We start from the raw sequence: 15,918 nt of genomic DNA on the forward strand, positions 1-15,918 counted from the left end.
CGTATAAAAAAATGATGATATTTTTAGAAAAATGGACTTTTATGAGGGAGCTAGCACAAGTGTGCGGACCACCATTGGGGAGACTAAAGAGTTCTCAATTACAATTGGAGTTCATTAAGGTTCTACACTTAGTCCTTTTCTTTTTGCTAAAGTCATGGACAAAATTGACGAATTTGATTCAAGATGATATACCATGGTGCATGATGTTTGCTAACGATATCGTATTGATTGATGAGACGAAAGAAGGTGCGGAAAGTAAGTTAGACTTAGCTTGTGGAGACAGACATTGGAGTCATGCGGCTAGAAGGTGAGTAGAAGTAAGATAGAGTATTTGGAATGTAAGTTTAGCGGTGCGGGAAACGATGAGGCAAGGGTGATCTCCTTGGATGGGAATATTGTCTGCGTGCAATCTATTTTTCTAAAGGATGGAGAATTAAGATGTAACTCATAGGATTGAAGCAGGTTAGGTGAATTGGAAGAGTGCAATGAGTTTTTTATTTGATCCCGATATATCCTATAGATTAAAGGGAAAATTCTACCAAATGACAATAAGGCCTGCTTTTTTATATGGTACAAAATGTTGGGCCCTTAAAGCATTGTCACGTGCATAAGATGAATGTGGCAGAGGTGCGTATGTTGCGATGGATGTGTAACCATAGAATAAAGGATTGGTTGATGAATAAGATAATAAGGAAGAAAGTACATAGGGGTTAGATCGATTGAGTACAAGATGAGGGGGAATCGCTTAAGATGGTTTAACCATGTAAAAAGGAGACCAAGTACCACTCTAGTGAGGAGACTTAAAGAATTACAAAGTAGAGGTACCGAAAGACTTAAGAAAACTTGGAATAAGGTGATTGAGAGTGACATGAGTACTTTCGGTATTGGGAAAACTATGGTGTTGGATAGGGCGGTATGAAGGGAGAAAATTTATGTCAATGATGTGTTGTTTTTTATATACTTTCTATATTTATTTTTGTTTTTTTATTTTACTATTTTAGTCCACTAATATTTTATGAATTGCATTGCTTTTCTTTCCTAAAATTTTCACAACCCTTTATGTTTTTTTACTCCAACGTTTAAATCACCTTTAAAACTTTCTTGAACTTTATTCTAGGTTCCTTTTAAAACTCCCTTGATTTTTCTTGAACTCTTTTCCATATACTTTCATTTGCTAATATAACTTTACTCACCTTTTTCAAGCTCTTTCAAGTGATTATTTTGCTATGTCCTTTCTTTATACCATATGATTCCTTGTGAAGATTCATGTTAACCGACCCCAAGTCATTGGGACTAAAGCTTTGTTATTGTATATGTAGGTTTTGTTTTTTTTTTTTTTTATTGGAGGTATTTACTTGAAAAAAAAAATACCAACATGTTAAAAAAATCGTAATTAGAATTTGACAAAACTTTGTAAGCAATGGGTCAAAAATACAAGAGAAGTACTCCAATATCATTTAATTTCAATCTCGAGGTGAAAGTTGTGAACTTGTTCTTCACCCCCTACTTTGAAATCTCAAAACGCAATGAGGGGAATGGGAGGAAGAAGCAAAGGAACAACATCACCATTTCGATTTCGAGTACCTAATATTAATTAAATAATTTTACCTAAACAAAATTCATTATTCTCGACGGAATAATTAATGGAATGTGGAAAAAAATGGCTCCTAGATTTGGCCATTTTCGACAAAGAAAAAGACTCCTCTGATTTATAATGAGATAGATTTCTCTATTCCTTGAAATCATCCTTGTCATCAGCAGGAATGGGCATGTTTCTCCAGTAAACAGCGAGAGCACTACCACCGACCTGTAAAGGCCAAAAGAGGGGAACAATGGCTCAGTTTGCTATATACAAATAGACAATGACTTAAAATATAGAGACTTGGCACAGAAACTCATACCGCCATGAAAACCACGCTCACAGCAGAAGGGACAGCAACAAGTGGGTTTGTGAAATGTTTTTGAGCCAGCAGAAACCCGAGTGCAGAACTCTGAAACATGCATGTAGAAAGATCAACTTAATTAGAATAGTTCTTTTCACCTTACGAATAGATTTGAGTTTTCACAAATACCTAAGTATCTCTTCCAAACAAAAGAGCCCTAGTTGTATTATACTGGGTACAGATGAGTTCAGACAAGGGTCAACAGTTCAAATAAAGGCCAAAAATAGCCAAGGTATTGGGCTAATCAATTTCGGGTAAGTTCATATAGGAGTTCAGGTGAGTAGAATGAAGCCTTACCTCTACCCCTAGTCAATTTATATGATGTATATAAAGTATGTTTCAGGTATTAAGCAAGTTCAGAGCAAAATTCAATTTTTATGTTATGTACCATATGTCAATCAGCAGATCAAGAATAAAGTATGTTGCATTCAAATTGAAATATTAAGCATAAAACATGATGGCAAAAGAATATCACTGTCCACGATTGAGTTTCAAGAGTTTCAAGGAAAAAAGGGAGAAGCAACTTGCCTGCATCCCACATTCTATAGATATAGTACGAGAAGTGGATTCACCGAATGATAATTTGGAGACAAAGTAACCAATTGCAAAGGCAGCAGCATGCAAGAGTGCAACTGGCAGAATCAGCTGCGGTCCTTGTGCTTTCAGGACACCTGCAACTTGTCCAATCTAACACATAGGGATAGAACGAGAGTTGGCTTATATGATGTCATCAAGGTACAGATAAAGAAAAAATAAAATTACATGTTGGAAAAACTTACAGGACTAGCACAAAGCAAGGTAGTGAGGATCACTCCAATCAGAGGTGTTATTGTGATGATCTTTGCAGTAAACTTGGGGAAAAATTCATTCGCCAGGACTGCATTAAAGTGGAAAGCAATTAACTGATTTGTGTATTTTTCATACATAAAGGGACCAAAACAAGTCACAACAGCCACCATATAATCTTCATTTCTAGGTCCTTGATAAATCAATGATTAATCTACTTAATATGAAAGTTATTACACCAATCGTCATTCTGAAGGTCTTTTCACTTGGGAATTAGTTTAGGGGATGGCCCTCAACCATATAGCAGCGTTTTATGCAGGGCTGGGAAGGTCATGCCTGAGATGAGTATGCTGATGGGACTTAGTATATAAAAAGTACAACACAATGCAGTATGACTACTGCCATAGGTGTGATCTAGGGTGGCCAAATATGCACGCAAACTTAGCCTTGACCTGCCAAAACTAGCAAAGAGGCTGTTTCTGAACCACTAAACCCCTGCTAATGTCATCATGGATACCCAATTAGCCATACTCGGCAATAGAACTTCAGCCCATTGGCTATCATACTATGAATTGCAAATAAAAATCTATCATAAAAGATAAAGAAGGTCAAACACCATCTTCAAATTACCTCCAATAATTGTCGGTACCAAGACAACCTGGAAAGTGCTCAGAGCCAGACCCTGGAAAGAGGAAAACAATTGAAAAAATTTCTCAGTGATGACCAACACCGACACTTAGCATGCACACATACTTACAACATTCATAAACCTAGGCTCCTCATATATGAGAGTTACCAGTGCTCAAGAATTGCTAGATCTTTATTCAAAAAAAAAAAAGAATTACTAGATCTTTATTCAAAAAAAAAAAAAAAAAAAGAATTGCTAGATCTCCTCTCTCTTTCAGTAATACAACAACATTAACAATTGATTAATTTTCTCTCAGTGATAATAACTACATTATCAATATAAATAAAAGGGAATGGTAGAGCTATAAAAACGAAGGCAGTAATTTGTATATCCTTACTTTCTTTCTGTCCTATGACTCCTGTTTGTCTATTCCCTGTAATTTTCTCTTTATAGACACAGAGTTATAATATTTAATTGACTTATGGCCTCATATATCATTTTTGTCTTCGTTTTCTTACTCTTTCAAGGTTAACTTAGGCCCTTCCATTTAGTACAGCATCCTCACACCCATAACAATACCAATTTTTTTTTATTTTGTTTTGTTTTTTTTTTTTTTTTTTAAATCGAATAATTGTGATAGACAAACAACCATTTTATGATTTAAGCATGAGTGGACTCACAGCTGCATCAACAGGGACCAGTTGGCCAGCTAGAAGCTTAGTGAGAAGTGGAGTCATAATAATAGCTCCAATGGTTGAACACCTGCATATATCACAAAAATGTTACAGCTGCATATATCCAATAGTCCCAAATGATATCACAAAATATTAAAATGATTAAATACAGAATGAGAAATTAAAAGGATAACGTTTAATGTATATATATAAATAAGAATCTCGCTGCAAGTTCATGGTGTGTAAGTGTGATATCGTAAACCAAAAATGTCATTGGGTGTCAACATAATTTACAAGTATTATTAAGTAATACTTAACCAAATGCAGACTCAACTTATGTCCTAAAGCTTATTCATAATACAGGTTTATCCCACAGATCTTTCTCAAGCTCAAAACGCTCCCCAGGTACATAAACAAACTGAACTTACGTTGTCATAAGAACTGAGAGTGCAACATTTCCTTTTGATATATAGGTTGCAACATTTGATGCCTGGCCTCCAGGGCAGCATGAAACAAGAATCAGACCAGTCGCAAGAGGTGCGGACAATTTCAAAGTCTGTACAAGAGATCAATGACAATCAGTGAAAGTAGCTTATATTGTGTTTATTAAACCAATATCTTATGGGAATACACTCCCTCAATCTAATAGCACAGACTCACTATTAGGAAGAATAGACAACAGTATTATAAAACCCTGAGGTTACAAAAATTTATATAAACCAAAATCACTTCATAAATAAGGTCTCACAAACATCGAGTATAAGGTATCTAAAAATCGACATAATTGATAGATACCACAGTAGCTTAATATAAACAACGCAATAAGGCACACCTGCCATGTGAAATAACTCATTGCAAGAAGCGGTTTGCAAATACATATTACAGAACTCATTCAACAATCAATAACATGTATACACCTAGTAAAATTGCTATCATATTTCAATTTTGTTTCATCTAAAAGCAGATTCATTTATCATCATAATACACCATCCTTAGAAAGTGAGTTTTATAAAACCTATAGAAGGGCATCAGATACTTGGAATGTGGATCTAGACGTACCAATGCAATTAAGAACCCCAGCATAGGCTTGATCATATATTGTGCTAAGAAACCAACTCCGACCTGCAAATTGAGAGAAGGGGGGGGGGATTAGATTGGTTACCACCATTTACATCCTAAAAGTAATTATAGATGCTTGAATGAAATGAAAATTATTCTTACAGTCCATGGATTCCGCAAACACCGTTTAAAATCATCAAATGTTAAAGTCAATCCCATTGAAAGCATGAGGAAACCCAAACCAAGAGTAAAAAGATCTGTTTCTAACCAAGTTACCTGCAGGAGAAACCCCAATAAAGGTCACTATTAAAAATATAGAGAAACCCCATAACAGTCACTATACAAAATTATACTTGTACTACATTAATAATTACATTTATGCCTTAACAGTACTAAAGTAGCACAAGACAGTGAATTTAGCAAGTTTACCGCAGCAGGTTTATAGATGCCAATAAGTGTTCCCAGTATGACCTGTGTAATAGATTGCACAACCACAGTCAAGTGTTCGATCAATTTAACATCATTTTTTTGAAAGAAATTAAATAAATGTCACAAACATATAGCTATATATACACCCAATAAGACATACCCAGACAGGAAACAAAGTTGTCAAACCCTCAATAATCTTCTCATACTGACTCATTTCCTTTACGACACTGCTGGGAACATCTCCAGAGTAGTCTGTTGCTGCCTTGCACAGAAATAAGGAACTCCTACACCTGCAGCCAATCAAGTGTCATAACGGTAACAGGTGCAAGAACAGAACACTCAAATTCAAGACCAGTCCTTAATGTAAATCAAATGGCAGCCTGCTATTTTACAAATTTCAACCTTTATCAAGCTAATGATACTTGCTATTCAAAAAAAAAAAAAACGCTAATGATATTTAACTAAAGCATTGATGTAAACACTATGGATAACAAAATTCAACCAAGACAAAGATAGATAATGCTACGAAAATGAGATACTTCCCCTCTGTTTGTAAAAGCTCTTACTGTTTTGAATCTTTTTGTGAGACGATCACCGTCCAAAAAAGAAAAACTTTTACAGATGCAAGTTATTTGCCTGATAAAGTCAATGCATAATTTCAAGACAGATAAAAAAGCAAAAAAAAAAAAAAAAAAAAAAAAAAAGTAGATGTTGATTGATTTTTTTTAAAAAAAATAAAATAAAACGTGCATTAAATTTCTAATATTGGAACATGAAGCAAATCAATGCCCACAACAACAACATTTTACTCCTTCAATATATAATCTCAAGCAAAATCCGGTCTCCAATAGGGTAGTAATATGCAATCCATGATCAATCTCATATACAAACACCATTTTCTCCATATCTTCACCCTCAAATGACATCATGTCATCCCAATAAGATTCACATTCCAAAAACAAAGTACATTGCAAGCTCAAAAAACTAAGGTTCCAAACAACAACCTCCAAAAACAGGACCACATCTTACATTAGCATAAGGTTAGTTGGTTGCACAACAAATAATCAATATACTACAATTTACAATCCTCAAATACTCAATAATTTACAATCCTCAAATTATAGGACCCTTGTATTTTCTTTTCATCAAAGCTTACATAATTTTCACAGCATAGAAGAATACCTTGAAGGGTGAACAACAATAGGATTCAATGACTTCTTTTGGGAAGTAGCAAGACAAGTCATTTGAGTTTCAGGTGAAGATAATCCATGTCTAAAATCTGTTGATCAAAACAACTCAAATTACATTATACTACAACATAATAAATCATAACTTGCAAATTCCAAAGCAAATAAGAACAACCCAAAATTAATAAAATGAAGCAAGACATTTTCCAGAAATCAAACATACCCAAATGAGATTGGACATTTCTTGAAGAAAAATAAGAATTGGGTCTGTAATAAACAGCATCATTAAGCTGAAATTTACAGTCTTTTAACACGCATCTTGACATAGACGCCATTGAAATAATTCAAATTTTCTCAGAGATAAGAAAAAACCCAAATAAAAACAAGCAAGATGATGGGTTTTAGAGGGAGGTTTAGGGTATCATGCTATTTTTGCCAAGTTGGGAAATTATTGGTGGGGTAAACAGGAGTAAAGAGTGTTGCAAAGCGTTAAAATGGGAGATTTTGAGATAACGAGGACACTGGAGAACCACAAATAAGGAGGCTAAGAGTCATCTGAAGATTACAACTTGGACTATCAAAATCGGAGAGTTATGATTTTAATGAAACTTGTGAAACTGGTCCTTGATTTGCTAAAATCACTATCTTTGATAGATCTACCTAAGGTCTAGCAACAAAAGAGGCAAATTCTTGTACTTGAACTTTTCGGCTAATGGCACAAAATTGGGGCATATTGTTTGCAGCTTAATTTCACTTTAGTTCAGCTTTAATTTGTTCACTTCAGTTCCTAATTTCCTTCTCTCATAAACTATTTATGTAAGCTTTATTCAGTTTAGTTTAGTTGTTTTCGGTATATCGGAACAAGCCCTTGACGTTACCTGACATGTGTGGTCTCTCTTTATATTTATCACATTTGTCAATGTAACATAACTTTCAACATCATAAACATCATGTTGAAACCCATAGTCCACTTGTGAGTGAAGAGGAGAGGTGTTTTCACTTTATAAGGTAGAGGCGTAAATCCTATTATTGATAAATTGTTTTAGTATAGAAGCTCTTACACCTAGTTTGTGGACCAAACTCTTCTCCTCCTTGTTCGGGTTGCCCAAGCTCATTTCATATTGTTTCGAAATTTAACACATCAATTTGTAAATGTTGTTGATTATTATAGAGTTTTGTGATTCACGAGAAGAATACACTACAAAAAGACATATTGTGTGATTGTTTGTAGGAAAGGGCAACTCGATGAGTTGTGCCTAGGTCAATTTGTGTTAATCATTCCACACCAATAAAAATTCCATGTATTTGGACGTGATTTTACTCGAGTTAAAAAAGGTGATCAATAAAAATTCAGTACTCCTATCTTAAGCTTCAACCGATTTAATCTTAAGGGCCTGATTGACTGAACTGAATTCCTGTTCATATTTACTGAACTGAACTGAAATTAATATTTTATGAGAGAGGGAAATTAAGAGCTGAACTGAACTGAACTGATTATAGCTGAACTGAACTGAAATTAAGTAAATGTGAACAGGTTCTTAATGAGAGAAGGAAATTAAGATAAGAACTGAACTAATTGAAGCTGAACTAAACTGAACTAAACTGACCTGAACTAAACTGAAAATAAGCTGAAGAGAACAGACCCTTACTTCACACACTTATTCTTACGAATGAAATATAGCCACACACAAGATCTAGCCAATTAATTAACATGTCGGGTCAAAATGTGCTCACAATTTAGGCACCTCAAATTTCAAAATCACAACACCACCACAATGAGCCCATATAAATATATACTTCGGACTTCGTAATACCCAAGACCAACAATAGCCCATTTCTCTTACATGTCACTGAAAATATCTCATTTTATATTTTTATTTTTAAGTTTTTCATAAATATAAAAGCATAAATAACTCCACTCTACCTACTGACGCAATCCTCTTCTTCTCTCTCTATCTTCTTCCTAACCTCTGTAAACCCTAATTCTCTCTCCTCCCTAAAATCTTCCTCCATTTTTGTTCTTCAAGATCCGTCAATGGCGGAAGAAGAGGTTGTTGCTGTGCTCTCTGAAGCTCCTATCGATCACCACCACAAACGTAAGCTCGAAGATATGGAGGAACCTTCTCTTGACGAAGCGGCGCCTGATTCTACTGCCGAGCTTGACGGCGAACACAAGGAGACTGTTGACGCTGAAAATGGCGGCGAAGAACCTTCTAAACGTCTTCGTTTGGATGAACAACCTGATTCTTTAGGTTTGTTTTTTTTTTTTTTTTTTTTTTTTTTTTTTTTTTTTTTTTTCTCTTCATTGCTTTTTTTTCGTGTTGAGGAATTTTTTTTGATATGTAATTTTTACATTGATGATGATCAATAGCAGATTGTTTAGGTTTGATTTTTGCAAAGGGTTTTGTCTGAAAATTTGCTGGATTTTTCTTTTGATTGCTGTTTTCATAGGAAATTAATTTAATCAATGTTATTTTGTTCTGAATTTGATGATGTTATTAGAATTTATAGTATTTAATATGCTCATTTATTTTGGAATTGATGTTTTTGACATTGGTGTCTTATACGTTGTTTGGGAAATACAGCAAGTGAGAACGGACACAAGCCGGAGGAGGAGAATGGGAATGCTGTGGTGGACGCCGAAACCGAGGTAGCTGGTGAGAGTACCGAAGCGGCTAATGATGATCGGGAAGGTGGCGAGGAAGGCACTAAAGAGGTGGTTCCTGAAACGGAAACCGCGGTTGCTGAGGGTGAGGAACAAGTTGATGCCAAAGATGGTGATTCGGAAGAGAAGGATGCTGAAATACCTTCCTCTGAGAATGTTCCGAATGAAGGTGTGGAAACGACTGCCACTGAAGGTGGAGAACAGGGTGATGTTGCGGCTGAGCAAAAATATACTGATTCTGGCAGTAAGAGCATGACTCGGAGGATTGAGATTCCGAATAATAAGGTGACTTTGAGTAGCTTTTCTTTGTAGCGTACCGTTTATTGCTTTCTCCGTATTATTTGACTGGAATGAGTGATCATGTTTTAGTATTACTGGAATGAAATTGGTCATTATTTCTTAATTTTACCTAAAAGAGTATTCAACTTTGGTAGGAGTGATTGAGAGCAGTTAATTTGGTGATGAATTTCAATTATGATTCTGCAATGTTTCAGGTTGGAGTTCTTATTGGAAAGTCTGGAGATACGATAAAGTATCTACAGCTGAATTCAGGGGCCAAAATTCAGATCACAAGAGATGCAGAAGCTGATCCGCGATCTGCAACTAGGCCGGTTGAACTTGAAGGGACACTTCAAAGTTTAAACAAGGCCGAAAGTCTGATAAAAGATGTTATAGCAGAGGTATGGTTGTTGCAAAGATTATTATGTTTTCCTTTGTTTGAGTTTTTTTTTATTTTATTTTTATTTCTACCATGTTTTTTCTAGTTGTGTTGCCAACTAAGATCTTCTCCCTCCATGTCCTCTAATCAAGTGCTGCCCTCGGTGATAGTATGCAATGTATTATTAATTTTTCTGAACTCAGAAATATTGTTGAATATGTACAAGGTGAATTATTTGATTATAAATAAAATTATTATTGATGATCAGTTGTGAATGTAATTAATGGATTATTTATTTATTTGTATCTTGTAGAATTTAGATACAATATATTTATATTATAGGCGTGTTCGATTAGATAGATACCACATAGCATTAAAATTGAGTATAGATTAGCGTTTAAGTTCTTTACATGACAAATAAAAAAAGTTGTGGGTTCAAGTTTTTGTAGTCTCATTTTTATTATAGGAAGTGATTGCTGAAGTTACATCATCAAGGATGCAGAGCCTTGTCATCTTTAGAGAGGGATGACATGTGATCACTTAGAATTTCCTTGCTTTGCGGTTAAGGAATAGCATAGTTGAACTTGGAAGCCCTTGTACTTCATTGAAGTTACCTGAACTGATGCAATTTTTTCTTGGTATTTGATGATGAAAATAACAAGGCCTTATATTTGTTTTTAGAGGTTGTATTGATCAATTTAGCTCAAAATTGGAACTGTAGAAAGTTGCATTTAGTCGTGATAATGCACCTACTCTGGCATTACTATATTCAAAGAAGCCCCATCTTTAGGCTGGATAAGGATGTTGTGTTGGCTTTAATATGATATGTGATGACCACTGAATGCTGTCCAGTAGATTAGTAGCTGAGACAATTTCGCAAGGCTGTTTAAATTCAGTCCGTCTTAAGCCAGAGAATGGTTGGTCTCACCTGTTGGAAATTGACAATAAATGAAAGTTTAAGACTAATTGTAGTTTGTCCATGTGTCTAGTTGCTATGGGTCTTCTTTATGCGCTCCCTCTCATATTTGTGGTTTTTTTTTTAAATTATTATTTGAACTCTTTAATTCTTTATGTATTTTTGTTTGCAGGCTGATGCTGGGGGCTCACCATCCCTTGTGGCTAGAGGTTTTACTGCTGCTATTACTTCTGGATCATTAGAAATTGAGATACCTGTTCCCGCTGACAAAGTAAATAAAGCTTTACACTTTTTTTTTTTTTTTTTTTTTTTTTTTTCTCACTTTGTAACTACTTTAAGATGAATAATCTATATAAAAGATTTCAATTTTGAGTTGTCGAAAGCTAAGATTGGGAAATAATAGCCTGTGAAATCTAAAAAGCTAAAATGTGATAACTCTAGTTTAATAAGCCTACCTGAAATTAAACTTAAAAGCTAGCATATTGTAATTGAACTCTTAAAAAATCTTTGAATTTTCTCGTATCAAACTGTCTCAAATTTGCTGGGAGCCTGGGATTCTTGCTTTCTAATTGAATCTTCATTTTTGTCATGCAGGTTGGTTTAATAATAGGCAGGGGCGGAGAGACTATTAGGAATCTGCAGACAAGATCTGGTGCACGCATCCAGGTACCTCACATATACATAATGGATGAATGTACTGACTAAGCATATCTTATTCTGATAATTTGTATCTCCAATAAAATAGCAGTTTTCTTAACTGTACCTCTAATTGTTGCTTGTAGTTGATACCACAAAATCTTCCTGGGGATCAATCTAAAGAGAAAAAGGTGAAAGTTACTGGTGACAAGAAACAGTTGGAAGTGGCCCGGGAACTCATAAAGGAAGTTATGAATCAGGTATTTATGGCCATGATCTAAATATATTGTTTACATAATTATTTAGGAGCTTCTATCTTTGTTTTGGGTGTTTTTGGTTCAATAACCTAGGTTCAAGTGTGGTTTCTGTTCTGTCACATATCTACATCATTATGATTTTATGAGCTAAGATTATGTATGGCTGGCGCTTCTGATACTAGTGTTTCATATTAATTTAGGATAGCATGTCACTCTTGAACCTGTTATTCTTGTTGGCCCAAAACAATAGTTTTCTATTTACACAATGAATTGTTGTGGCAGCTTCCTTTAATGTTGTCAATGTCACAAAGTTTTATTGATTTTGGAGTCTAATTTTAACGTTCAGTTGAAATATCTGTTTTAGTAGTTATTGGAACATATGCTTTGGTACTGATGCACCCTTAGGCTCGTGTTTGTTCATTTGAGAGAAGCTGGGCTTTAATTTTCTTTTTGCTTTTTACACCTAAAGGATGTCATACTATGTAGCCTATATAAGCTGACAACTTGACATCAATTTGCCTCTGATGTAAGCTTGCTTGACATGCTGACTTTTTACCTTTTGCCAACTATTATAATACATCTTGCTGGTCGATCCAGTTTTCATCAAGAGATATACCTGTTCTTATCAATCAAAATATAAAATATCTGAAGGTACATCTTAATGGTATAAACAATCCTTTTGGCATCGTATTTGTTCACTGTATGTATAATCCATTGTGTTTGACCTAATGATCTATCTGTAGTCTCTCATCTACATTCACGTATAGTTTCCAAAAATTCTTTTTTGGGGTTTAAATTTGAATTAATCAAGAAGATTTGTCTCTGCAAGAGCCTAATTGCTACATCTAGTATTATACTCAGTTTGAAAACTACCATACAAGTAAAAAAAAAACCTTCTCTTATGAATTTTATTATGGTTGCTGTAGTGCTGTAGTACTCTTAATCCAGTATGTTGCTTTCTTAGAAGCTTCTAATTCTTGTATGAGACTATGAGATTTCATGAGTTGTTGCTTTTGAAGCTTCTTCGTTTTTATTTTTTGTTATGTGGGAGAATGTTAACTTTGCTATGAAGAGGTTGCATTGGTTTGTGATGGGTAGCATACATATCTTAGTTGGCACTTGGATAGCTGACTTGTTGATCCTTCATTGGGAGGAGGGGGTGGTTCACTATGCAGTAGTTTATACTGACTACAGAGAGAGATCTATATGAGTGAGATTTATGAGAGTTCTGCAAAAATGATACATAATCCATGCCAAGATCACTTGATGCAACTGGAAAAATCTTGTATTCCATTCATATGTTAAAAAGTTCCGACTGCGAACTGGTTGGCTTTAAAAATGCAGATATGGCTATTGCCTTCCAAATGCGGTCAGCATTCGTTTCTTGGTGTATCAGTAGGCAACCAAATTTCAGTGTCATCCACCGAAGAGAGGTATCAGGCGTTAAGTCTCCCCATTGCTGGATTTTACTAGTTGGTAAGATTGCTTTGAGACTTGGAAACTGGAAACAATGATTTTTACCAAGAGAATGTTATGTAGACCTCAGTGTTCTATGGTGCCACATGTGCTAAAACATGTATTAATAGAAAGCAATTCTGACTGATGATCTTCCTGTTTGTATGGATGAGAGTTTTGAAATACAAGTTCCATTTTATATGAAAGATCTGAATGTTTCACCTGTTATCTTTTCACTTTTCCTTTTCTCAGATTGTGGATGCATGTAATTTATCATATGTATCAGACAAATACTTGAAGAATGCAAGGCATGCAGATTTTAGTGTATAGAAATGTATTTTCTTTTTAATTATTTCCTCTATGTTTGGGCCCAGCTTGCTGCTATCACTGCTCTGAATGAATCTTTGATTTTCTGCTAGTAGTGTTCATGCCTTCATCATAGTAAGTTACTCAAGGTGAAAAGCAGCGGAGAATACGTCTACTTGTTTCAACTCTTGTTGTGTTGATATTTTCATGGTTTTGTCTCACGGATGTCAGAGCTTGTCATTATGCTACAACTGAGTTGTTTATGTATCAATTATTTGCGTATTCTTGTACATGGAGGGTTCTTTTGAGAAATTCAGTTATGAAGGCATGCCATTGCACGCTTTTTTTTTTTTTGTATCTTGTGTTTACTTTTCATGCTATAAAATATAAATAATTGTTGTAGGTTTTACCTTTTCCTGTCCAGGTGATTTTCATTCCTGTTTAGTTTCTTGAATTCTGCCATTGCTGTTGCTTCATGCTCTTTAGTTTCTGATTCTGGGATGTGGCCTATTTTATTGTGCTTATTTATTTTCAGTTCTGATATATCACTTGGTAATTTGCTATTATTATGGTTTATAAGCAATTTTCAATGTCTATGTATTAAGACCTTGGTTTTATGAATATATATAAACTATTAATTCTTTCTTCTCAATTTTCCTAGATGCCTGGGAGGCCATCACAATTCTCTAGCAATAGCTATAACCAGCAGGGTTATCGTCCTCGTGTACCTGGCGGTGGTCCTCAATGGGGTGGCCGTGGCCCTCATGGTGGTCAGTCCATGCCATACGATTATCACCTGCGAGGTCCTTATCCTTCTCAAAATCAGCAATACCCACCTCAGCCTTATGGAAATTATCCTCCACAGGGCCCTCCAAGAAGCGGCTTTGGTTCTTGGGAGCAAAGACCACCAGCTCAAGGACCACCTTCTCATAGCGGTGGATATGATTATTACGGACAAGGAGGACATGGAGCAAATGCTCCGGCATCTGCTCCACACTCTACACACATGCCAGGTCATCATGCATCCGGCCCACCATCGATGGCACCACCTCATTCTCAAGCAAATTACAATTACCCCCAGCCTCGAGGCGCAGAATATGCTCACCCTACTCCTTACTCTCAAACTGCACCACCTGCTCAAAGTTATGGTCATGGGTATGGGGAGCCGAAGTATGATGCACAGGCACCAATGCAGCAGCAGCAGCCTTATGCTGGACAAGGGTATGCACCACAAAGCTATGCACCTCAACAGCAATACAATAGGCCACCACCCTACGGCATGCCATCGCAGGGTGCCCCCCCTCAGGGTTATGCCCCTCAAGCAGCAAGTCAGCCTGGAGTAGATACACCTTACCAAGTTCCTGTTTCTGCAGCTCAGCCTTATGCTCAAAACATGCCTCCACAGCAGCAATATCCACAAGCACCTTATGGTTCTGCTCCTGTAGCAAACGATGGCTATAGTCAACCCCAACCTGCTGCAGCAGGCTACCCTCAGCAAGCGGCCCAGCCTGTTCCTGCTTATGGGCAGCAAGCCACTGGTTATGCTCAAACTGCTGGATCAACCTCCGGTTATGGTCAATATCCACAAACTGCACAAGCGAGCTACAGTGATCAAGCTGCAGCTGCAGCTGCTAGTGCCGCAACCTATGGGTATCAGGGCCAAGTAGACCCATCAGCCTATGCTGCAACGGCGGGACAACAAGCCTACAGTGCCACACCTGCAGTGGCTCAAGGCTATGCTCAACCAGCTCCAACTCAAACTGGTTATGACCAGTCGGCAGTGGCCCCTCAATCTGGTGGTTATGCTACTGCTCCTGCTGGCGCTCCTGTTGCCTATGGAAAAACCCTGTCACCCCAGCCTCAGCCTGGTTATCCACAGTATGATGCATCCCAGCAGGTGTACACTGCACCTCGATAATTTTATATATAAAACTGTGATGATGCTGATTTGATGTAAGGAAGCATTTGCTGATCCTATCAATTACAATTAGTTGTAGTTTTCCGCTGTTGAGAGGACTCGTAGTATGCCCTAGCAAGTAGAGTTTTAAGAGAAACTGGCAATTTTGTGTTCTTTCATTAGCTAGGATATTAGGGATGTTGGAACCTGAAACCCATTTGACAAAATTTAATTAACTTCTATGTATAAGGGTTTTTCATTTTCTTTACCTGAGAGATTACTTTCCGATATTACTGCCGGTTTTATTTTCTCACTTTCACTCGAAGACCCGTTAGAGGCTAAGGAGAGAGTAGAGCATCTCACTTATTTTATACGAGAGTGGCTTGGGTGATATGTTGTGCGCAGGGAAGCGCTGTGGAACT

General features: G+C 36.3%; 2 protein-coding genes across 2 annotated transcripts; one reads left to right on the forward strand and one right to left on the reverse strand.

The window, feature by feature from the left end:
- Positions 1 to 1,393: 1,393 nt before the first annotated feature.
- On the reverse strand, positions 1,394 to 7,346 carry LOC110729103 (sodium/pyruvate cotransporter BASS2, chloroplastic-like). Its single transcript, XM_021908810.1, has 13 exons — positions 6,930 to 7,346; positions 6,702 to 6,798; positions 5,680 to 5,809; positions 5,520 to 5,561; positions 5,253 to 5,366; positions 5,091 to 5,153; positions 4,460 to 4,587; positions 4,038 to 4,119; positions 3,360 to 3,411; positions 2,723 to 2,820; positions 2,472 to 2,630; positions 1,902 to 1,991; positions 1,394 to 1,807 (listed from the first exon to the last, which is right to left on the reverse strand). The coding sequence occupies exons 1-13, from the start codon at positions 7,039 to 7,041 to the stop codon at positions 1,730 to 1,732; spliced, it is 1,245 nt and encodes a 414-aa protein (XP_021764502.1). The 5' UTR covers positions 7,042 to 7,346; the 3' UTR covers positions 1,394 to 1,729.
- Positions 7,347 to 8,619: 1,273 nt separating this feature from the next.
- LOC110729104 (far upstream element-binding protein 1-like) lies at positions 8,620 to 15,789 on the forward strand. Its single transcript, XM_021908812.1, has 7 exons — positions 8,620 to 8,958; positions 9,292 to 9,656; positions 9,866 to 10,051; positions 11,118 to 11,216; positions 11,540 to 11,611; positions 11,728 to 11,841; positions 14,261 to 15,789. Exons 1-7 carry the CDS (start codon positions 8,742 to 8,744, stop codon positions 15,515 to 15,517), a joined length of 2,310 nt encoding a protein of 769 aa, XP_021764504.1. The 5' UTR covers positions 8,620 to 8,741; the 3' UTR covers positions 15,518 to 15,789.
- Positions 15,790 to 15,918: the final 129 nt, after the last annotated feature.

The sequence above is a fragment of the Chenopodium quinoa genome, unplaced genomic scaffold (genome assembly GCF_001683475.1).
Source record: "Chenopodium quinoa cultivar QQ74 unplaced genomic scaffold, ASM168347v1, whole genome shotgun sequence".
NCBI classification, from domain to species: Eukaryota; Viridiplantae; Streptophyta; class Magnoliopsida; order Caryophyllales; family Amaranthaceae; genus Chenopodium; species Chenopodium quinoa.